The sequence below is a fragment of the Ceratosolen solmsi genome, unplaced genomic scaffold (assembly GCF_000503995.2).
Source record: "Ceratosolen solmsi marchali unplaced genomic scaffold, CerSol_1.0 scaffold10, whole genome shotgun sequence".
NCBI classification, from domain to species: domain Eukaryota; kingdom Metazoa; phylum Arthropoda; class Insecta; order Hymenoptera; family Agaonidae; genus Ceratosolen; species Ceratosolen solmsi.
In genome coordinates this window covers 11515164-11540134 of record NW_011948412.1, presented here as the reverse complement: position 1 = coordinate 11540134, position 24971 = coordinate 11515164, and the positions used below count along the sequence as shown (strand labels likewise).

General features: G+C 39.2%; 2 protein-coding genes and 1 non-coding gene across 4 annotated transcripts; 2 read left to right on the top strand and 1 right to left on the bottom strand.

Moving 5' to 3' along the window:
- The first annotated feature begins 16497 nt into the window (after window positions 1-16497).
- On the top strand, window positions 16498-18247 carry CycH (cyclin H). Its single transcript, XM_011496159.1, has 6 exons — window positions 16498-16730; window positions 16953-17177; window positions 17261-17434; window positions 17528-17753; window positions 17834-17945; window positions 18038-18247. The coding sequence occupies exons 1-6, from the start codon at window positions 16614-16616 to the stop codon at window positions 18177-18179; spliced, it is 996 nt and encodes a 331-aa protein (XP_011494461.1). The 5' UTR covers window positions 16498-16613; the 3' UTR covers window positions 18180-18247.
- Window positions 18248-18441: 194 nt separating this feature from the next.
- LOC105359524 (lateral muscles scarcer) lies at window positions 18442-24405 on the bottom strand. 2 transcript variants are annotated; one of them, XM_011496148.1, is made up of 4 exons: window positions 24369-24405; window positions 23795-24030; window positions 18813-18931; window positions 18442-18724 (listed from the first exon to the last, which is right to left on the bottom strand). In XM_011496148.1, the coding sequence occupies exons 1-4, from the start codon at window positions 24370-24372 to the stop codon at window positions 18511-18513; spliced, it is 573 nt and encodes a 190-aa protein (XP_011494450.1). In that variant the 5' UTR covers window positions 24373-24405; the 3' UTR covers window positions 18442-18510. The 2 variants fall into 2 exon arrangements, with proteins under 2 accessions (XP_011494450.1, XP_011494442.1); XM_011496140.1 differs by having other exon boundaries at window positions 18444-18724; window positions 18813-18949.
- TRNAM-CAU (transfer RNA methionine (anticodon CAU)) lies at window positions 19192-19264 on the top strand. Its single transcript has one exon. It is a non-coding gene; the product is annotated as a tRNA-Met (tRNA).
- Window positions 24406-24971: the final 566 nt, after the last annotated feature.

Genomic DNA, 24971 nt, shown 5'->3' with positions numbered 1-24971 from the left:
ATTTTCGTCTTGCGTCCGAGACAAAGGAAAGCGGGCACGCTACGATACGACTCGGCGATATGTTAGCTCGTATAATACAGCCAACACCCCCGTAAAGCGAGAGCGATGCGGCGTCAGGAGTAGCAAAACATCCTGTGCAGAGTGGCGTAAATCTTGCAGGACAGTGATGTCCGCGCCCGAAGCTACGAATATTCCGAAAGGAGAAAAGGAGCTGAGGTAGTCGTCGTGGAGTTTAACTGTGTAAGGACGAGGTGTGGAGGAGGCCGGGGGAGGGATAGAAAGGAGAGAAAAGAAAGAACGAAAGTCGAGCATCGACGCGACGGTCGGGGATCGCAGGCGTTACTTTTCATCACGCAGTAGCCGTCAATTAAAATACATATCCGCCCCTCGAGGTGACTATTCCCTACCGTATTGTATTATGTGCTCGATATTACGCGGACGCGCAAGGGTGTGTGTATGTCCCCGTGCGTGCGTGCGTGCGTGCGTGCGTGCGTGCGTACGTACGTGCGTGCGTGCATGCATTTCGTGATTTTTCGATCAAGTACGTATGTGTAGTTGCACGGAAGGACGTGTCGAGCCCGAAAGTATATTTCATTAGTGTAACAATGAGAAATATTTTTTCATACTTTAGCCACATGCGCGAATGTCAATGCTAATGTCCTACGCAAACGAATGAGAAATTGATAAAAACAAAAAAAGAAAAAAAAAATCGTAAGGAAGCTCAGAGTCTTTTGCTATTGCAATGTATTTAAATTAATAATGTCGACTGCATTTGAGTAATATAACGAAAGTCCTCATTATACGAAATATAAAATGATTTATAAAAATAATCATGACGTTGATTATACATTGGTTATTGGAGTTTCGATTAAACAAATAAGGGCGTTTATCTTTTGAGTTTAACTGCTTAGAGGTTTCAATTTTAAATTACATTTATTGAAATGATTACATTAGAATAATTGATAGTATAACAAAACAAAACAGAACAAAACAAAAAAATGCCTCTGACTTCAATTTGCTTTATAAGTTGAAATTTTATTGTGCATTATCTAGTGAAAATACATCTGCATGCATATTCTTCGAGCTCCAATAATTAAAAATCGTATACAAATACTTCACAATACGTCGAGCACTGTAGACAGAAATATTATTAAGCAATATTTGCAGAGAGAGATAGATAGATAGAGAGATAGATAGATAGATAGATAGATAGAGAGATAGAGAGATAGAGATAGAGAGATAGAGAGAGAGAGAGAGAGAGAGAGAGAGAGAGAGAGAGAGAGAGAGAAATAAATAAATAAAGCTTCACTCTTAATTATAACGCGCTTTACAACGAAGGCTTAACAAATATTCCATAAACAATTCAATGCTCCAAACATCTTCGAGGCAAAAATACTAACACCCACTCGACAATATACCGTATGATTATTCGTTACGAACAATGATTAAAGAATCCAATGTCTCAGTCTCCACTCTAATACTACATAATATACAAAATCGCAGACTTAGAGATAACGGAAACATTTTAATCACTCGTTCCTTACACTCTCATATTTCCACGTACGTGAGATCAGAAGTGACAATTTATTATTGATAAATATCAGCCACAAACTCAATACATATACTACTAGAATTATTTATTTATATATTTCGATGCGTCGTCTTTGGCTGAGCTACCAACACAGCTTTAAAAAATATATCATAAACGGCATAGCACCGCTCTCGACGATGTGTACGCACTTAGACAGTGTCCATGACCACAACAGCTGCATGCAAAAGGTCACATCTTAACGAGCTTACATACTAATTACATAGTCCAAAATTTCAACACAAGAGCACAGGAGCGATCATTGTTTAGGAAGGATAACTAGCGAAGCACGTGGATTATAGGCAAGTAGGACAATGGCGGGGCAGTCGTTTTGAAAAATGGCGTCACCGTCTCACTCGTCACTCCGCGCTCAGCGATCCCGACGTCGGCGAACGAGGGTTCGACACCTGATCGGCGTGGACAAAGGAGAATCGCGTCAAAGCTCGTCCACGGGGAGCTGCGCCTCGCAACAGGTGTAACGCGCAGAGGCAGTAGGCTCCAACTGATCTCACATAACAACGGCCGATAAAATTGTTGCGTTTCCACCAAAAATTATCCTCTTCTTTTCTTCGTCTCGTTTCTCTCCTCTCGGCTCCTCTTTTTCCTCCGCCGTTCCTTCTTCTTTGCTTTTTTACAACGTAAAAAGTACAAAATTGTGGTAATTTGGCCCCCACCACGGACGAGGAGCTCGCCGTTCTGTCCGCCTCGCTGTGGAGCTGTGGGGACGGGGTCGGAGGGCGGGAAAGAGGGAAGACTGCTTGCGCCGCGGTAATGGCGCGAGACAATTATGGTTCAATGTAGGCTCGACGTTAATGGCAACGGGCCTCGTGGCCGCTCTACGTGATAAGCTTCAGGAGGCAGCTTTAACCGATTCACCTGCACGCGGCCTAACGTCCTGGGCGGCCTTACGAGTCGTCGTGTCGCATATCGCGTTTCACCCGAAGCTTCGAGTCCTTTCATGATAATGAGTAAGCGCGGCTTCGATAAGAGAGGCGCAAGTCGAGAGAATTTATCGCCATTTGGCCCGCTGACCTCTGCATGACCTATGTTGGGGCGAAGTCGAATGGCGGAGAAGTCGAGGGCTCGAGCTACGAAATTAGTGCAACGATCGTCAAAATTGCTCGCCGAGACTTTTGGCTTCTCGAACCCGAACCACTCGAATAATCCTCTCGATACTGCGTCGGCCAATCGCGTTGAGCCATCCATCGGTGACCATTTTGCGCCCCTACGCAATCCACCGCACTTGGTAAATTACCGCCAAAGTGGATGACCCAAGGGCAAGAGCCGACGAAAGGTGGGCGCGATTCGTATTATTTGGCGCCGAGGGAGTGTAGGAGGAAGGGAGAGGGTTGGCGGTATCGCGGTGATGCCGAGCACTAGATGGATGAAGTCGAGGAAATATTTTCTTACGGTAGTCTGTAATTTTTAAGCTCTCACCTACTGTCCTAGTTCACATGGCTGTCTAATGATAATATAGGAAATGGTACCAAAGTATTTTTTTTATTGTTATTATTATTGTTTTTGTTTTTTTTGTTTTTGTTTTTGTTTTTTGTTTTTGTTTTTGTTTTTGTTTTTGTTTTTGTTGTTGTTTTTGTTTTTGTTTTTGTTTTTGTTTTTGTTTCTGTTTTCATTCGCATTCGCTAAAAATTCTAGTTGATGTTAAAGAGTACTTTACTACTTTTATTACTTATCTAATTGGAAAAGCCTATTGAGCCGCAAATGAAGTTGTTTCTCTCTTTGACAATGAATAATTATTAATATTTTATAATTAAATTGATAATAATTATTCTAAAACATCATTTTTCTCTATAAAATATTTAATGATAATGGCTGATCATTGGAAAAAAGCATTTTTATATCCTTGCTTAAATAGTAATAGTAACTATGCATGAACTAGTATCGAATTCATTATATTTATTAATGTTAAATTGTGAATAAATCAACTTTACCGATGCCCTATACATTGCTAATACGCTGCTGAATAATTGATATTAAATTTTAAATTACTTTTGTAAGAAATAAATTGTCTTCTACATATATATATATCTAAATTGAGTGTAATTAATAAACTAGAAAATGGTTAAATACTTTCGAAAAACTATGTATGTAAGGAATGATTTACGTTAAAATTTCAGTTCGCTTATCATAGCGTTCATGGGAGTATTTTAGCAACTTTATGTGTATAGACTCGTAGCTTCTTTGGCAAATAGAGCTTAACGTAAAATAATTACAAAATCAGTCTCACTTTGCTATCTCCTTTTTTTACTTCGATAATTCCTCATGCGCACAAGAACATTCGTAATGCACTTTATTGTAGTGGAATAAGCTGATTTTGGAAGTGGCGAATTGTCGTCGGCGATAACAACATAGACTCGTCGATCCTTCAAATATACAAAACGAGTGCTCAGACAATTGCTCGTAAGCTCGCTGCAGTCGAGTAACTGTAATGTCTGAAAGTGTTCAGAGCGCAATGGCCGACCAGAAGATCGACGGCTGCCCGTCTCCCGAGAGCTTCCGTTGCGCGCAGTGCAAGGGCACGTCTACAACGGCAGCAGGAGTGGCAGCGGCGGTTGCGGCGACCGCGACGGTGGCGGCGGCGGTAGCGGCATCGGCATCGGCAGCGGCAGCAGCAGCAGCAGCAGCAGCAGCAGCAGCAGCAGCAGCAGCATCAGCAGCATCAGCAGAATCAGCAGGAGCGGCGGCAAGAGCCGTACCATGTAATTATATAGCAAGAGAATGAAATATTTTATAAATTCTTTTTCCTTACCTCCCTCTCACCCACGGCGCTCCGACCAAACTCCTTCCCCACGTATATGCATACATTTCCTGCGGCAAGTGAGCGCGCACACGGGCGCAGGTATGCGCCACGTTACCGACCTTGGCCCGCAGGGTGAGGTGAGGCGGAGACTTAGCGGGCAGGGGAACGGGACAGGCCGATTGACGAGGGGTGGCGAGGGGAGGCCGAAAATCCACGAAGAACAGCCCGAGTTACACGCACCTTCATCCTTTCGCGTTCTCCACTGCATTAAGCGAGAGTTCGGCCCCCGTGGCGCGCGTTGCTTGCCTCGCCAGCGGTAGCCCTCGGTGATTACAGCTCGTTAATTACCGGCCATCGCGGCTCAAATTAGAGGATCCTCGTGTTGCTAATCGTACATTAAACCACCTCCCCCCACAACCGACTTCAATCCCCATCAATCCCCTTCAATCCCCTTCAATCCCCTTCAATCCCCTTCAACCCCCATCGGTCTCCCGCCCCACACCCATCTCCCACTCCTAATCAGACTGCGCGTCGTAGCTACCCTCGACCTACACGAGCGCACTAATGCGCCGATTCGAGTCCTATCTCCTGCACGCTGCGTGCGTGAACCAAGATACGCGATAAAGGAAATTAATTAATGGCCTCCTTTCTCGTTCGTTTTTTGCATGCGTGAGGTATGCGTTGATTATCGCGGCTGGATATGGATTGGGCCTTTTCGTTGAGCGGCAGCGCCATTTATCATCGGCGGTCGAGATTATTAAATGGAATCGAGAACAATATCTGGGCGTTTTCGCGATTATCATGGAGATGAAGGGGTAGTGGGGTGGAGAGGAGTCCTATTTTTATTTTCTCCATCATTTTCCCGAGACTCGGTTCAAGATCATTGACTCACCTCTGAAGCATTCGCTCCAGAGAGATCGCGCTTAAGAACATTCGAATTTATTCGTAATGAATTCCTCGCTCGTTTCCAATCCTTACGTATTATGTGCAATATGTCGTGTTTATTCACTGTTCAGGACATTCCGTCCACATTGCAACGAGTCGGATACGACTTTAAGGCACGTTTTAGTGCAGAAGACGGATTACCTCGATAGCCACACCCTTAAATACCGAATGCTGTTTGCGTTATGCGTGTATGGTTATGTGGGTGTTTGTGGGGAAGAGGGGAAGTGTGTGTGTGTGTGTGTGTGTGTGTGTGTGTGTGTGTGTGTGTGAGAGAGAGAGAGAGAGAGAGAGAGAGAGAGAGGAAGGGTTGTACGGCCAGAGCAGCTAGGTATAAATCATCGTGGAAGCGTATCAGATATTTTTTCGGGAGAAAGTGGGGGTATATCGTCGGTTATCGCTGACTTAGACGTAGATTCGACTCCGTGAATTCTCCTCGCTACCTCGGCTACGTACGAATTGCGACGGGCGGAAGCTCGGCGCATGCAGGAGCGGTGCGAGGTCGTGCCGGGACAGACCTATGGGATTCTCGTATCCCCAAGTGGAATTAAGAGGGAAAGACCGGAGAAACGTGTGGGTATGTGGGTAATTATAGATGGGGGGACGAGAGCAGCGGTGGCTAGAGTCTCGGCCGCGCATCCCGTTCGTAAAGTGGGATAGATAGCGCGGAGCCAGGGGCAAGCCCGCGTACGCGCCCCTACTCCTTCGGCGGCGAAAAAGAGAGTTAAGCAGGGAGCTTCCCTTGGCCGAGCCTAACCTAATTCGGATTCGTGCGATAGCGAACGCCGCGGGTCCTTAGCGTCGATGCCGATAGATAAAATGTCGGTCAGCAACTGAAGGGACGAACGGTAGTGAGGAGGCGCCGTTGCACCTTCGATCCCCTAATTACCCGTCTTGGGCCGCAGCTGCGGGAGTGAGAGCCGATGATCGCGATGACCGGCGGCCTCGGCTCTGTAGGAGCTGCTGTGGATTTTCATCTCCTCGCTCGAGCGGGACTTTCGGGGCTAATCAACGTACGTTTATCGATGGTCGGTAGCCCGATTCTTGCCTTTTCAAAACCTCAAATGATTGGTGGATCGAGGCTCTTGAATCCGAGATGCTTGAAGCCGCAAGCTTCGACTGATCAAAAAGCGCTGCTTTTTAATGAGGAGAATCGTGGAACCTTATCAAAGTCCGCGCCATGGCGAACGGAAAGATGAAGCTTTTGAGTGAGCTTCGCGGGTTTTGATTGACAATATAATTTGATGAATTCAAGTATCGTTAAAATACCCTGGATTATTAGCTTCCGAGCGTGTATTATGCCGATCGTTGTTCGAACGATCGATCGTTTAGTTCTCGGACATCGAGCCGTCATAAGTAAATTATTTTTTAAGCATTGAAAAAGACGATCTTCCCTTCAACTTTAACAAACTACTGCTTATTATTCCTTTTGTCCAAGTGCTTGCACACCCTTTTTTTTATATTTTTATTTTTTTTTTTTTTTAATTTTTTTTATCTCTTTTGAGCAGCGCAGTGAAGGCCCCTTTGTTTGCCAGAAAAAAACGTTAAATTTCTTTTAGCTACATGTGCACGACGTCGTCCAGTCTTGCCCACAGGCTACATAGTCGAGTTCTCTCTTTTCTCTCCCCCCCCCTCTCTCTCCCTCTCTCTCCCTCTCTCTCCCTCTCTCTCTCTCTCTCTCTCTCTCTCTCTCTCTCTCTCTCTCTCTCGCCGCTTCAATCGCTCTCGCTCTGTTTCTCCTTCAAGAGGAAGAAGACGGTGTCCGCCTGTTCTCTCGCTCCTTATTCATTCCTCCTGGCATACAGGCCCGCACGCCCGCACGCACGCACACACTCTCTCCTTTTTCCCTTGCGGATGACTAACTGCCTCTGTTCTCCGAAAAACACGCGGACTCCTGACTCCTTTTTATAGCGAAAAAGAAAAGATTTGCTTTTAATTGCCGGTGCTGCCAAAACTTTGGTAATAACCAAGAAAAATTCTACGATCGCCTCGCGATTTCGTACCTTTTTGCTTTTAAGAGTGGCCGTTTTGCTACATTTTTTTCAGTTAATGTTCCTTCATTGGGGTGCGAAGATTTTTTGCACGTTTTGGCTAGATTTCCGGGTAAGGATAAATTCAAATAAAATATATGTCTAGGAACATGTGATACTCTGAAATGTTCCAAGTTATCGAACAGATGATTTAATTGATTAATGGAATGAAACCGTATGTTATAAAAGTAAAATCTTCGTCATTATATTTCAATATGGGGTCATATTTCTCTTATTGATTATATGAAATTAATAAATTAATAATAGAACTTTTGGCAATAAACGTATAAATGAGTGATATTCGTGCATCTGCAACTACTAGCATTAGAAATATCTCGCTGATAGCTTCATTAAAGAGTACTGTAATTCGATTAAATTCTAGTGGGATTAAATTTTTGTTTTTTTTTTTTGTTTTTTTTTTAAAATTTTTATGTAATGTGAAATGATTATTGTAAAAGTGAAAGTACCGTATTTTACACTATTCCTTTAATTTTCCTGAATATGAGTGTTCTTTCTTTTACTTTGAATATTTTTCTTCATTTTCTAATCACATAATAAGTAAATTAATGGAAACGTGAAATAGATGTGCAAAGACTATCGAAATTCATAAAAGTAGTAAGAAAAACATTTTTTTTTAAATTAAATCCGTCGTAATTGATAAAATAAATAATCTCGTCTATGAAAATATTAACGATCTCCGTTAATGCTACGTTAATGCTACAGAAACATTTATAACACAAAGGCATATAAATTTCCATCGGGGATTTTTATAAATATTATAGTAAATATATTTACAATTCACTATGATCATTCGGCATATTTTCGTTGTCGAAAATAGCACGCAAAATGGACAAGATAATATACAAACAGTATTTCCGTTAAATTGATTTTTAATAAAAAATTTTATTTATATTAAATCATCTGTGTCAATCTCAATTTCAACGAATTTTTACATTATTTTGAGCCACTCACTCATTAATCACGATCCTCTGACGACTTTATCAATTAACAATGCAGCCTTTTTCACACACTATAATCATTTTTGCTTCAAGAAATGATATCTCACATAAATATACGTATACATGAATTCGAAAAAATTCTGCGGTATTTGCTGTCCACGATTACTCGCTCATAATCACAATGTGATCTATGCATAATAGCTTGTAAGGCTCTTGTATCACGGTTCTTTCTCCGCTATCATAACAACATTCGCTATACTATACTTATTACTCACACGATAACCTGATTTTTTTCTATTTCCCAATATTACGAATATTATTTCAATTTCCATTTCTAAACAATATTTGAATTATCGATTATACTTCTTATAATTTTTTTTTGAGATCTTATACACGTGGTCTTATGATATCAGCAAGAGTTTCCTGACATTTAGTGGATTTGATCATCTAAATAATATTTTAAAAGATATAGATTTTCAAAATTTAAATACCAAAGGAAACGATGAAATGAGAATAAAATTGAATTAAAATTCTTGTAGATATATTTGCACATATATAGTGTGTACAGGAGCATCCGATAAATCCATTATTCCAATGATCATATATGTATGTATGTAATTTTAAAAATGTATGTGAATTAACAAGTTTGTCGAATATTAAAAAAAATATTTATTTATAGGATTAAGTTTTCAACTGCTTTTCTCGAGCATAATTCAAAGTTCTTAAATTATATATCGGATGTCAGACAAATATTTCAATACATTTTCATTATATTTATACATTTCAATGGTCGTTTCAATGGTTGATTTTCAAGGTCAAAAGCTCATCGCATTTCGGTATATTTTAATTTATTGATCTATTAGTTTTACCTACATTATAATTACCTTGCAATGTACTTCAACGAATATTTATTTAATAGTTACCTTCGTGTTATCCTTGCATTCCTATTATTATACGTTAAAGTCCATTACTTTCCGCGTTACGTATATTCAGTTTTATTTAAATTCTTCTGATTCTTATTATTCGTTCTTTCATTCTTATCTAAATGATTCAACCGTATCGTGAGTGAAGGATTTACAATATTCTTTCGCTTCATACGCATGATTTGTCGAAATTTCATTTAATCCCGCTCATACAAATAGTTTTAATCCCCGCATAAATAATCGACTGGACAGTTAATTACTTTCTCTAGTTTGCCTAACAATTAGAAATATATCAAGGATATATAACTGTAAAATAAGATCTTCAATCTCCAAATTTTTCATGCAATAAGTTTTACCATCGATAAAACATGCGTGCGCGTACACAGGACAGCAAAAAATACGCGCAATATGTTATACAATGAGCTAATGAATGCATCTATGTGATAAGGCCCAAGAAGCGAGATGGGAAAGATATTAAGTGGAAAATATATAGCTCATCGTCACGAAGATAGTCGGTGTTATACTTTAAATGAAGCAACTGCTTGACGTTAAGGGGTTGTATCATTAATTATGTAAAAGAAAGTTATTATAGGCACCCGACGTTAAACATTATTTATAAAAGTTGAAATTTTGACGTACCTAACGCTTCTATTAGTTGTAAATTTTAATACAATAAAAATTGCTTATCTACATTAAAATAAAATCTTGTCCGTCTAACCATGCATAATCCATCATTAAAAATATTGAGATAAAAAAATTAAATAAACAATGTGTATTGGTTATGTTAAAATACTTTATTTGAATTGTTATGAATAATAATAATAATAATAATAATAATAATAATAATAATAATAATAATAATAATAATAATAATAATAATAATAATAATATATCGTGGCTAAGATAAAGTGGCTCTATACACTTAACGACACCTATATAATGAAAAATTGTCCTCACTCTCAAAGCATTACTTTGCATTATATATTTAAGTACCTAATAAAAAGCATTTTCCGCGAATAATTAAAAAAAAATATTAGGAATATTCGCATTATCGGGTAAATTTTTACGTCTTAAAACCAAAGCCCGTTTGATTGATAGATACATCAAACATACATCCGCTAATTCTTAAACATTTTAAAGCTATTATTAAATATAATACGTATTATCGGCAGTAATTGCACGCTTACGGTATTTCCATACGATTGCTTCCATCGCAGCCTCGGCTTTCTCAGAAGGTAAAAAAATTATTTCTTACGGGGCCATAAGTCGAAGAATAGCGCACATCGAGCTATAGGTTTTCACGTTGCCGGGAATGGCGCGCGGCCATGTACACAATTTGTATTATATCTCATACGACAAAGGAGTCGCCGCAATTGGTCTTACATTGTGTGTACGTAGACTTTTAATTCTCCGACGCTCGATACATGCAACGTATATAGCAACAATCCAAAACGGTTCGCGTGAGCGACCTCTTCATAAGGCTTATGTTTGCCTGCGCTTTGCGTGTGTCGGCGGACGACTCTCTTTGTCCTTGTGTTCAAAGTAGGCGATCAAACGCGTAGTACGTTAAGAACAAATGCCATTATGCGAATTAATTAGAGGCTGAGGTGACAGCTTTGGAAAGGTAAACTTTCGACATTTATTTTTCTCATTCGATCTTGACGCGGTACGACGAATTTTTCAAACATTCGCCCGAGATCAAACAGAACTGCTGTGCTCAGAATTATTATACGCTTATAAATGGCCTAATTAGTCATTGACCGTATAATAATATTTTTGTTTCATACATACATATATATATATATATATATTAATATGTATAATCCAATTATGCAATTGTAAAGTTGAAATGTATAGATACAACTTTTATAAATAATTTATGTCTTATAATTTCATTGAAGTTAAAGAAGAAAGATTTCTTTAGAAAGTAACGGGGATGGATAAAGTTTTACGACCTCGTAAAATACAATAATAGCGACATAAACACTCTTTTTTCCAACAACATTAATGTTCGCCATAACAAAGGGAATTGAAAAATCATTTATGTTTTTCATAAATTCTTCTTCCTCTTTTAATCGTATGAACAATTTTAAGAAATAACAGCCAAATATATAAAGTACATATAAAGTTAAATATACACTTTAATTAATCATTCTTCCTTCATATCAATCATTGGAAATATTATATTACATAAATTTGAACAATTCCGTCGTACACAGCATAAGTAAATAAATAATATTAAAAGGGCGGACTGACTTTCTAATTGCAATATTCGCGCGTCAACTTTGGTTAAAAAGTTGAGACTTATTGAAATATTTTTAAAATATTATCGGTATACAAGTTTTTTTCTAGAATAATCCATCCATCTAATACACTAATTACCTTGATATGAGATCTATATTGATTTCCTTGCCTATCGTTACACAAATTCTGTAAGTATGCGTGCAGGTAAAAAATTATTTGAACCAAGATCCTGGAAACATTATGAGCGCTTCAAATAAAATTTCATCCTTAATGCAGATGAGATTATTATGCGGTAATTTATATAAATATAAATACAGCTCACTGAACAATTATTTTTTAACAAAAGGACAAAAACTCACCTCCTTACCTCACAAATACCCAAGGCCTTACATTCGCACTAAACACAATCGCATACAGTGTATCAATCGTATATTGCGGTCACTAACACGCGGCGACTAACCCTCGAGGACGCGTGTTAAAGTTCCTTGTAACATCGTGTTAATTTCGCTTTACCAACACATTTTATCATACATATGCTAATTTTCTCTCCTCGTATATACGATCCCCGAGTATATCGTGTTAACATTTTTCGATCGCCCCTTGTAGAAAACTAGCGGATTTCACTTATTGATTCATGGCTTTTCAGATAAATTGCGTCGGTAGAAAATAAGTTAAACTTTGGGTAAAAGGCAGTTTTGGAATAATAAGTATGACCATCGAATATTTACCAATTACAATGGTTTAAAGGCCCTTATTTAGGATAAGCTTTGATTTTTCGTCTTTTTGAATTCTTTATTACATTTTGTGACAATTTTGTGAACATAAATGCCTCCTACACTTCATCCGTCGTACTGAATTTTTAATCTTTTACACCTACATCATAATAAAATAATTGAGATAAAACATGACAAGGTCAATAAATAAATACAATAATAACTGTGTAAAATATTAATGTAAATTCGATATTTATTCAAATATCGAAACAAAAAAAAAACAACAAAAAAAGAGGGAGGGGGGGGAGGGTAAAATAATTGTTACTTTATAGCCAAGTACAAATCACGTAAGCATGAAATGAAAATTTTTAAGACGATAGAAGACTAGGGAGCTTAGTTTACTCATATGTTTCTTAAGAACTTGAGAAACTTGGGAATGTGTCGAACTATTAAGGCTAAGCATATCCCTCACCTTCAAGGCTCGCAACGAATGAGAATTTAAAGAGGAGAGCATAGCAGACTGACACGCAAACATTATTTAATTATAGATAGAATTTTTCAAAGTAATGAGTAAAATTCAAATGCACTCATAAACTCGTGATTGTGACAATTGTATGATTCAATATTGTCTATCTTCCCTCTAATAAATTATCGCTTAAAATTCAATAAAATATTTGTTCCAAAGATTTTTTTTACGCCCTATTTACCTATCATATTGTATTTTCAATTCGTTGAAGAAATTAAAATTGTTGAATTAAAGAACAATGTACATACTTCAAGTGAATACAGATATTAAAGTTAATTTTACAAACATTTGAATATATGTATTTTTATTGATTTTTTTTTTTTTTTTTTTTCATTTAAAAATAAATAAATTGATGTTTACAAAGAGAGTAGACACGTTCATCCACTATATCTTCCAATTCTCATAAAAATATGAAATAAACAATAAAAAATCATGTATCATGTATTTGTATAATATAATCCAAGCACAACAATTTTAATTCAATATATAAATTTAATGTAATATTTTGTTAAGAGCTTTGAACAAATAATCTAAGATACAGATTTATATGCTTGAATTTGTTATTTTATCTAATGGAACATAATATTTTACCATCTGATTGGAAGGGAAGCTCAAGAGTAAGACTTTTTGATTGAAAATCCCACGTCTCATCTAATACTTATCAAAGATTATTTTTGCATTGAATTTGTTTGTTTAATATTTTGTAAATATATTCATCTTATTCACCTTTGAAAAATTTGTAGTCTATCGATATTTCATAAGTATATGGTATCGATAAAGCATGCCAAGCTTCGTAATATTTGTACTTTGTAAAGAAAATGGTTTCTTTATTTTTAGTTTTAAAATCGAAGAAGAAACGACAAATGCTCGCGTAACTGGAATACGCGCGCGCGCATGTTTGTGCATAAGTACAGGGAAGCAAATAGATATTATAAATAAATGATTATAGGATGATTATTATTAATTATATGTCGAAGAGCAAAATGTAAAAGTTGACTATCATCAAGTAAGAGCGTGAAAACAGTGAGGCATTGAAAGTGACAATTGTCATTGATTCCGTAATTGACGAAATGAATGAGCGCCCAATACCCGAATAACAAAATATTGAAAAATTGCAAGCTCGAAGAAGAATTTCGAGGAAGCGAACGAATGCTACTGGACAAAGGCGTTAAGACAGGAATTCGCATAGGACGGGAAGGTTTGTTTGCCACGTTGTTGTCCAAACAAAATTTTTGAAGAAAAACAAAAGATGGCCGTTGGATAAATCATAGCCGCCGTCGATTGGCGAAAAGTGTAAGCACTAAGTGTGCAGACTGCGCGGGCTCTCGCACCGGGTCGAAGCAAAGATCCGTCGTCTCCTGGGGTGAGATGATCTCGCGCGTGTACGGCTCACGCGCATTTTAAAAACCAGGGAGAGTTATAGCTGGTTTGGCTGGCTTAAGGCTAACAACTCACGGTCTCGGCTTCAAAATCATTCTTTGCCTTTGAGATTTATCATTATTATTCGAGAACTAAAAGTACAGCGGCCCGGCGTGGCGCGATGCTCCGCGTAAGTTATAGCGCTTATTTGGCTGATTAATTAGGAAAATTAATTTTCGTACATGTTGAGAGTTTCGCATTATTCGAGCATCCGTTCCCCATTATTAATCATTTAATCCTATTATTACGATTACTTTTCGTGATTATCATTGCTGTTCTTCGTCATTGTCGTCGTCGTCATCGTCGTCGTCGTCGTCGTCGTGGTTATTGTTGTTGTTGTTGTCGTGCATTATTATAGTTATTATTTCGAAGAATTAAGCCGAATATATACATAATAAATGTTACATAATAAAAGTCGTACGAACACACGAACATCGTTCACGATTCCTGGGTGATTTTTTTATTGAAAATTGTTTAAATAAATTTTCTATCACTGCTTTCAGATGCTATCAAATGCCTAAAATAAATATATATCAATATTTCATATGAAATATAAAATAGCACGAAAAATAATATAATTAAAGTGTTTTTTAATTTTATATTATTCTATTTTCATGTTATTCGGTATGGCTTTGGGGTTGCATGTAACTACAACATTTTAAATTTAATATGAATATCATACACGTGATATTTTTAATACGAAGAATAAAAAGTTATTCATAATTACTCAAACGTTTTTCCTCTAGAAATTAATATGTTAGCATTTGCTTTGCTAGATTTGCATATCTTATACATGTTTTACCAACATTATATATGTTCGACTCCCCACAATAAAAAAATACAACAAATGCTATGAATGGGACGAGGAGGGGTGGTAAAATATTTTCGCAAAGCTATTACAATGAAAAAAGTTTGCTAATATTATTGACATTGTCGTTTAGCATTTTCGAAGCACTGTTCGCGTAGATTTGATTAATCTATAGATGATAACGTAACTCATAGTCTCGTATACTCGGACAGTTGCACTCGATATCTTACCAAAACTACCTTAAGAGATGCACTCCACGCGCAACAAGAGAGAATAACGACCAATTCCGACATAATTTCATTGGGAACAGGCGAGCGAGCGTCTTCTCCTTTTCTCCAGATAGCATAAATTCGCATAAATGCACACGTACAACCGTACGTTACCCCCCTCCCCCCCTCCTCCTTTCAATCCCTCTCTACGCTTCGCTCGCTTCATTATCTATCTCTATCTCTATCTCTATCTCTATCTCTATCTCGTTCTCTTCCACCGCTTCACCCGTATCTCATACGAGATATAAAGAGGAGGCCCCGTGGCTAAACGTACCCTACCTCTCTACTTAGTAGTCCTCGGCAAGATCGCAAACGGTCTCGCGATCTCCCAGTGATAAGATGCAGCCGCGCGTCCACCGGTGACAAAGGGTCGAAGGAACGCCCACGTGTGCGTGCGATGGCGAGTGCCAGTGCGGCATACACTCGCGGGGGCGTGCATATTAAAATGGACCCCCGTTTCCTCTTCGCGCGAAATACGCGAGCAGTCGGAGTGTAAGTTTGTGACGGGATGGGGAAACACGAGGAGTCTACTTATTGATAAGATATTATTCGAAAGAACAACGAGATGCAGAATTGATGAAAAGAACGAATACGAATGGCTTAGAGGTTGTTAAATGGGACAGGTGCTGCATTATTATTAGCAATGGTCCTCTGACCAAGTAGCTAAGTCGATTAACTTAGCTGATCTCGTGGATCTGATGATTATTCATTCGCATTTGATTGATTATTAAGAATAATTTCTAAATATGAAAGAAAAAAAAAAAAAAAAAAACTCATCCGATCGAACGACGTATTTGGCTCTTAGATACTTTTAATCTGTTGTGTGTGAATTCACAATATTCACAAGCAATTCTATTGAAAATTCTATTGATCAATCGGTAACTAATGAACGCGTTGTCCAATTTATATCGCACGATGGCAATTACGTTAAATTAAAATAGTTATCCTATTTTATTGAGTTTATATAAAGAAGGAGCGGATACGAATACAAATTGATGGATTGTTTTGTCGAGGATTAAGTTGTCGAGAGTGGATGGGCTCGTGGGAAGTAGAGGTAATTTTTGCAAATCTTAATTATATTATTTTTCGCAATCATAATTAATCGTACGCTAGTTAGTGATTTATATTTCATTGGTCTGATTTATTTATAATAATAGAATGGCGATAATACATCTGGAGAATGCTCGGCAATTCTTTGGCGAATCCGGGCGAATTTGCGGCAATGTAGGCTAATGCTGCCATCTAAGAAATTGCAAATCAACTAATTCAAAGGAGCGATGGTCATGTAGCGCCATCTTACCTGTGGCCTCGTTGTTAGCCAAAGGGTAACTAATCATCACCGATGTAAACAATTAAACATGCAGTTTGTCGGAAAATAGACATATTTCATGTACATATATTTATTATTTATCTCGAATTTATATAGATAATAAGATGTTTCCATTAAGTTCACAAAAAAAGTATTGGTCGTTTAACGATGAAAATGATATTGCGGTTTTGCGAGAGGAGACGAATGCTGAATTTATTAGTAAACATGGAGCGAGCATGACAGTGAGTCCTTAATTTAAATTATCCATACTTATTGAATAAAAGAGTATTTTTTCAATATATATTGTTTTTATTGCTTAGATGCGAGATCGTGTTGCATTTTAATTTTTCTTATCGGTCGTTTTTAACGCATAATAGGCATCATGTACAGGTTATATTGTGTAATAATCTGGATTTGTTAATTGTAAATTATTCTGTTTGTATTAATGCGCTTGTTCAATTTAGGAAGAGAAAAGGGAAAAGCATTTTCTATCCGTTGGCGAGGAAAGGGTGCTTCAACGATTTTATGAATCTCAACTCAAGGAATTTTGTAAAAGATTTAATCCTCCGATGCCTAAGCCTACTATAGCCACAGCTTTACATTACTTTAAAAGATTTTATCTGAGAAATAGCGTTATGGATTACCATCCGAAGGAAATTTTAGTCACTTGTGTGTATTTAGCCTGCAAAGTATGTTGTATACGTTAATAATATGTCTTGTGGCGCCTTTGCTACCCCAAAAGTTATATCACTTATTTATAATAAACTTTTAGGTCGAGGAATTTAACGTGTCGATATCGCAATTTGTTGCTAATATTATGGGCGATAGAGAAAAGGCATCCGATATCATCCTTAACAACGAGCTTCTCTTAATGCAACAGTTGAATTATAATTTAACTATACATAATCCATTTAGACCCGTCGAAGGCCTTCTAATCGACATTAAGGTGAGTAGACCGTATGATGTTTTGGTATAAAAATTTGGTTACCATTAATGGCCTAGAATGTAGAAATTTATGTAAAACACCAACGATTCTCAGACTAGGTACCCGGCCATTGAAAATCCAGAGAAATTGAGGCCATATATCGATGAATTTTTAGAAAAGGTCTTTCTTACCGATAGTGTATTACTATATGCTCCCAGTCAAATTGCTTTAGCTGCTACATTACACGCAGCCTCCAGTGTTAACGCCAACTTAGATAATTATGTAACAGATATATTGTTCTCCCGAGATCATTTAACAGCCATTGTCGAAGCCGTAAGAAGTGCGTTGAATTTAGTAAAATTACTTACCAAATAATACTATATAATAATAATAATAATGATATATTCCTGTAATATCCAGAAATAAGATCAATGGCAAAATGTGTGGAGTTTCCACCTAGAGATTTGGTAAAGAATTTAGAAAAGAAGTTGGATAAATGCAGAAATCAAGATAATAATCCAGACAGCGATATGTGAGTGACTTTTCAATAAAATATGATTGGCTATCATGGCACCTAAATATTAAATGAATATAATCATACGAAATTGCTCTTATTTCTGTTAGATATAAGCAGCGAATGCAGGAGATGCTCGATGAAGAGGATTTACTAGATAATGAAAAATATGCAAAAATTGTTCAAAATCAAGCCGATCACGATGAAAAGGTCTTAGGAGTTACCAATGTATTATCCCCGACCGATACATAAAATGGAGTATTAAATACTCCATTATTTTTTTCACGTTAAATAATAAAAGAGTGATAGATTTTCCTAGAGCATAGATGTTTGATATTATGCTTAATGGTATATTTATTATGAAGAAGTATGATGTAATAATTTATCATTCGTCTTCCGAGCACAGTAATTACAAAATACGATCGTCATGAAAAAGTATCAGAGACCAAAAGTTTTATCAAATTTTGGAAAAACATTTAATTTCATATTATCTTACAACAGTTTTAAGCTTATATAAAATAAAACGTTCTTAAATTTAAATCATGTACAGTAAAAAAAGAGTTGTGCTTCATTTATGCATTGATTAGGAATTTTGATGCCTGTAATCGAGTCTCTGTGATAAGTTGTAGTTTGTTGGACTGGTCGAATTATTTTGAAAAATAGCTGTGTGTTGTCCATTGGGTAGATTGCTTGACAACGGCTGAATTATCGGCAGAGTCGGCGAAATCGTCAGCGGGGAGTAAGGCCCTGGTAATAAGGAGGAGCCGTGTTGCGGATGCCCAGGATAATTGAAAAACCTAAGCCAAATAGCAATTATTAGACAGCGCTTGACAAAAACTACTGCGATACTGCGATAAGATAAGCGATCTATAATAATAACATTACCACAATCGATCACCAACGAATATCGGCCTTGGTGCATGGATTCCCAGGCTAGAATAGTATTGCTGAGCCAAAAGCTCAACGTCATTCGTGTACTTCCGCTTCCACTTTGTCCGTCTGTTCTGAAACCATATTTTGATCTGAAAAATACGTAGAGACATTATGTGACGGCTATTTGCAAGCTCGCATGCGCAACTTACAAAACGGCCATTAACAATGCACTCGCTCGTCCTCACAATCGAATCTCATCAAATACGTCGCGGACAATCGTCAACGAAATATCCTCGGCGCGAAAAGCCACGCGTTTTTGGATAATATTGTTTGCGAATTTTAACTCATCCATGCGACCGTAAATTGCAAGAAAAAAATTTCAACTCGTATGGCCTCGGTAGCGCAGTAGGCAGCGCGTAAGTCTCATAATCTTAAGGTCGTGAGTTCGATCCTCCCCCGGGGCATTTTTTTTTTTTTATTTTTCTCCAACTATTGTTCATTCGATCCTTGATCGTGACCGCGATCCTTTCCCACGAACGATTATCCATTATTATGATTAATCGGACAAATAGCTATGCTCAATGTTTTCGATCGGGGCAATTTGACGGGAAGAGTATAACAGTATTATAGGGCTTCGTTACGTGTGTACGTGCACGTGTGCGGGGTGGGGTGGGGTGAGGGGGCGTATTATTGCTTATTTTTCAATCGATTCGTCCAAGTCCAAAATGACTTTCTTTTTTTTTTTTTAATGATTTTATCGCAATTGACGCATTGGGCGGATTTACGCCTTTTGCGCCGCGCGCGAGAAGTAACAAACTAGCTCAATGTGTCGTTAATCCATGATAAAATGTATGGTTAATTAAATTGCAAGTATAGTTAAAAGATAGCGATAGTGGGGCGAGACTTTGAACACGCGAGGGTGGCAACGATCAACTTTTGTTAGCGAATGAATAACCGTAATGAAGTGATTGGTAAGTCGTACGAACGATACTGTCGATTCACATCACTATTAATAGTGATCTACATTGCGCAAATAGGAAGGACTATCGATCAGTTATATAATGGGCGAATTGTCGATGATAGGGAAATTTTGTTGCAGTCGGTTGGACGAATGAAAGTTTGTCGTTGGCTAAGCTTCTCATAATTCATTAAATTCACGTGGAGATAATGGAGATCGAGGTAAATCTATTACCGATGATCTACATCGGATTAAATACGATGGTAGTTTAACAATGGTAAATGTTCGAAAGCGTGTTGGAGTCGTTGTTCGCTAGCTAATGTACACACGCGCAAGGGGACGTAAAATCGTCTCTCGAGGCTTGGAACGACGACAGCGTTCAAAAAGGCAAACTACGACTTTCAAGTTTTAAGTAGTTTTGGGAATCTCGGCCCCGTTACCACTTAGCGCTCGGCCGGCAATGCGTCCACTTTTACATTAAAAATAGAAATATTTATAACTAATTGTACTTCTTGGTATCAGCGTGGGCCTCTGGGCAATCGTCAACAAAATCCCAGCGACTAGCAAACGATAGCTAACGATGAAATTAGCTCTCGTTTGGCATAAAAATTTGCTAGTGTCTAAATTGTCGGGCGCATGCGTTTCGTCTAGCGTAGCGTATCCCACCTCTTAAATAAATAAAATGGCCTCGTCCCTGCGCCACATATCAGCTCTATGCCTCGCATCTTTGATCCAAGCGCCTCGTTGAAAGATCAGCTAGGCCCTGATCGAGATAAGGCGAGAAGATGAAGAGGGAGCGAGTCGTGTTCGTGAGAACTGGCGTTGGTGAGGCTGAAGCCAAGACGTAGGCAAGGAGCAGGACTCCGTCTAGAAAAACCTCCCACCGGCAGGCGTACGAAAATAAATAAAGCGTCCGTGTTTAATGGCAAGGCCTGCTCTGCTAATAGAGAGCTCTGGTATCTGGGGTGGGGAGTCGTGGCGACGTCGCGCCCGGCTGATTCGAAATCACCGAGAAATCCGGGAGCCGCATTTGTCGGGGGCAGACCGAGGTGAAGTGGAAGGCTCGAGGAAGCAAGCGCGCGACGCACGGCAATATATCCTAATTAAAAAATCGACGCCTCCTCGGTCCGCCGCCTCGGAACCCGCATCAGCGCGCGAAGGGGCGGTTGGCGATGGCGCGAGAGGGAGGGAAGCACGTTGGGCGGGGGTGCTGAGAAGGGAGGGAAGCCTCTCGAGGAGAGCGAGGGTAAGCTGGTGGTGCGGCTCGTTAAGTCGGAGAAATACGGTGACGTTTATGCCCGCGGCCCGTGTCTTTTCTCTGATCTGTCGCCTCGTTCCGGCCCTTTTAATGCGGAATCGCGCGCCTCGACAATTAACCCGAGGCACTCCACTCGCCTCCTTCCCTCCGTTGTTTGCGCTTTCGCATGATGCGAGCCGAATGAATTGTTTATTTGCGCGCCTCGTGTGATCAGCGCGAACTTTCTTGCCCTGCAAATTAGCGGTATTTTTGGATGGACGGCTCGGCGCACGTATATCGTCGCGGTATTATTAGCGAAAAATGAGCGTTTGCTCGGACTTTATTGGCCGCGTGTACTCCGATTTTTACGAGCGAGATCGCGACGGCTGATTAATAATGGCGCATTATGGTCGCAGAGGACGCAAATCCCGTTGAAAAATCATGTTTTTGCCATGCCCTACGATGCTCGCGAAGCGCTGCATCCCCCATATCCCATCCCTCATCCCCCATCCCCCACCACCCCCACACACACACTCACCCACCCCTCTCTCACGCGTGGCTTAAAATGACAACGATTCCTTTCGCGAGCAATCCTTGCACTCTTAATGCACACGTCGTTGTGCAAAAGTAGATGGACTTATGCGATTATGAATCTACGCTATCTTTGCCTGTATTACGAGACGTACTATGAACGTTGATGATGAGACCGAACTTCGGTAGGATCATTGTAATGATCGTTGTTAAATCTTATTCGTGCTCTTGCTGATAAGTTCATCGAAATAATGTATTTCATAGCGGCGATTATGGAAATATAACAATGAGAAAAAGGAGATGAATGTAATATTCAAAATGTAATTGAGCGAGATGATATTATTGTGTGAAGCAATATATTAACGGTTTCGTTTTATCGGTCATTCTCAGTTTCCAGGTGGAAGTACTTCTAAAATGAAAGGAGAAAGTAGTACTTTTTACATTTACGCGCATTTATTTGTTTAAAAAGTTTTATCGCGCGCGTTATGCCGATCGTTGTTGCTCAATAACGAAACTTCGATACTTCGATAGTAAATTAAAAATTATCATGTAAATGAAACGATGGGCGCATCTCATTCAAATGATATTTAAAATAACCAATGACATTTCGTACTTCGAGCCATTACAATTAATACGTCGCCGTTATTACAAGCGCTTTTACACGTTATCGTGAAACTTTGTATTTGCAATTTTATTATTTTCGTCACACGTTGTTAGACCTTCGAGTATTATAAATTACTCAGCCCACATCTTGGCTAATAAACTAATTAAGTAACGCATTTTTATAGACAATGACAGTGTCTTTATTGTAGCAAGTGAAATACTGTACGGATAATGCTAATAATACAACTGCCTCGTAATTGTGTATGTACACATTCTTTGAATGGATAATTTCTTTTTTTCTATCTTTTTTATCTCTTTTTTTTTTTTTTTTTTTTTTTTTTTTTTTTTTTTTTGCATCCATTTCCCTCGACCGCACGAACCCTGCAATACCATATGCCGAATATTATTCGCAAGCCTACTCGACCCAATTAACGCACTCTCATAATTAATTTGCAATGACGTATCATTAGCCCTTTATCTCCTTGCAATTAGTCGGATAAATATCCGGATAATGATTATTGTACAAGAGCTCGAAAGAGCATTCCTTCATCTCCACCTCCGTCACATCTCCTGACGATGACGACGACAACGACTGCCCGCCACTGCTAAAAATATCAGAACATTATATTCATTAAGCAATGCGAGCGAATAATTAAGGGCGCGAGTGTCTTAAAAACAAAAACAAAAACAAAAGAAAAAACAAAAAAAAAAGTAAACAAAAAAATTGTTGCTCCAGGCTCCCGGGGCTCGTCGAGCAGACGGTGCCGAACCTGAGGTGCTAATTGGTCATGCGAAGCTCGTGGCGCCGCGGTTCCTTGGCGCCTGTGCAGCACGCACATGTGCTGCCGCGACTCATAATTCAAGGGACGCGACGACGACGTCGACGTCTCCTCGTCCCCAGGCTTCGCACGCAGGATACAAAGGGGGGAGCCCCCGGGCCACAGCTTCTGCACACACAGCCGGCAGTGCCGCTCCCGCTGACGTCTCTTAACCTTTTTCAGGTGGCCAGAGCCGCGGTGGGCGAGTCTCGCGCTCGGCGATTTATTATCCCGCGAGGCGGGCCAGACGTGCTTTTTTTTTCTCACTCCAACTTCCGTGTGAGGCGCGACCCTCGTCGCGAGCCCTTTAATTTACGAATGACACACGGTCGCTTTTTTCGATAGATACATCATCGCTCGGGCTAATGAATTTTTATACGTACAAGCCGGGACTTCATCCCCCACTCCCTCTCCTAACGCTGTCACAGTCACGTCACTCTATCCTTCTCGGATAACGCTGAGTCATGGTTGAGATAATTGGCCGCGTCTAAATGCGTTTATGACATTTTCGATTGGCATTATTACGCTCGTGGGAGAAGTATTTGCTAATAAACCTCAACCGTGGAGATAATTTTAAACATTTTGCTGGCCATTCTGTTATTGTTCATATAAGAGGCTTTCCAAGTCCCTTGGCCGATGGGCTCATCACGTGCATGTCACAACTTTCACAATCGAATTGCCAATCTTTGTCCCGAATTTGAGAGTCGCCGGGCCTACAAGTCTAGGGGGGGGGGGAAGTTTCCGTCCTTCCAACGAGCCACGCAATTCACGAGGACATTTGATTGGATTTTGACTGGGGTTGGGCGGACGAGCGGGCCGTAAAACGAGAGTCGAAAGTCCAAGATACCTGTGTCTCGGTGAGCTTGAGCGCTTTGCTGAGCTGGAGCCTCTTGGCGACGCTGAGGTACTTATTCCTCTCGAACTCTGCCTCCAGGGATTTGATTTGCGAGGCGGTAAAAGCCGTTCGCGGTCGCTTCTTTCGATCGTCGTCACTCGCCGCGCTTGAGCTGCGCTCCGGTAAATCCCCATCCTCCAATTCCAGTGCCGACGTCGAGTTCGAGCCATAGTTGCTTTTGCACGGTTCTGTACAGACGCATCGAATGCCAATGAATTTTTAGATGTTTCGTTGGATAAAGAGGTCGGGCGATCGCGTTTGTTAATAAGAATCCTATTCTTAAGAATTCGACGGCAGCTCAAAGTTTTATTATGCGCGACTGTTGGACTTTGAACGGTGGACTTTGAATTTCAATATCTCTCCAGTTTGCGGATTCGCCAATATAAAACCTAAGAATTTGCCTATGTGTGAGTTTTGAGATTTTTGTTATTGTACCGTATTTTTTGTTTTCGTTTTCGTTTTTGTTTCTGTTTTTGTATATATATATATATATATATATATATATATATATATATATATATATTACCCATTTACTCTAAGAAGCCGTTAATTAATGTTGAAAGAGCCACTCGTCTCTACATCGCTACATATTATCGTTGATTTATCGTGACGAATGCGTTAATTTTTAACCGTCGCACTTAGTAATATCTAGAATTACTAGTGGCTAAAATTTTTTATTTATGAACTCGGTTTAAATATACTAAAAACACTATAAAACAATTAAAACAGTAGAAGAAGTAGGTGCTAAGATAAACTTAAAAGCATGTTTTGCGCGCTTAGCGACGCGGGGCAGCTCGATTAGCTGCAAGAATTTCTAGTCTCATCAATCTGCCCCTCCTCTCGCCGCTTTCGCGCAATCTCACCAAATGTTGTTTATATTTATACTTATCCCCCCGTCTTGGTAGGCGTGTCGAGCGTGAGCCCCGCGACGCTGCAGCAACGAAGTGGCTGTTGCTTTTATAGCCGCTTCGGGCTTTAAAGCTCCGTCGCTCCTATCCTTTTCTCTTGCCCTCGCGCCGCGTATATATCGCCTTCTAATTATCTAGTCATTCGTCATCTCTTGAAAAAGCTCGCCATCCCGCGCTTCTAACGAAGACGTGCCCAATTTCATTTACGAGGACATGGAAAG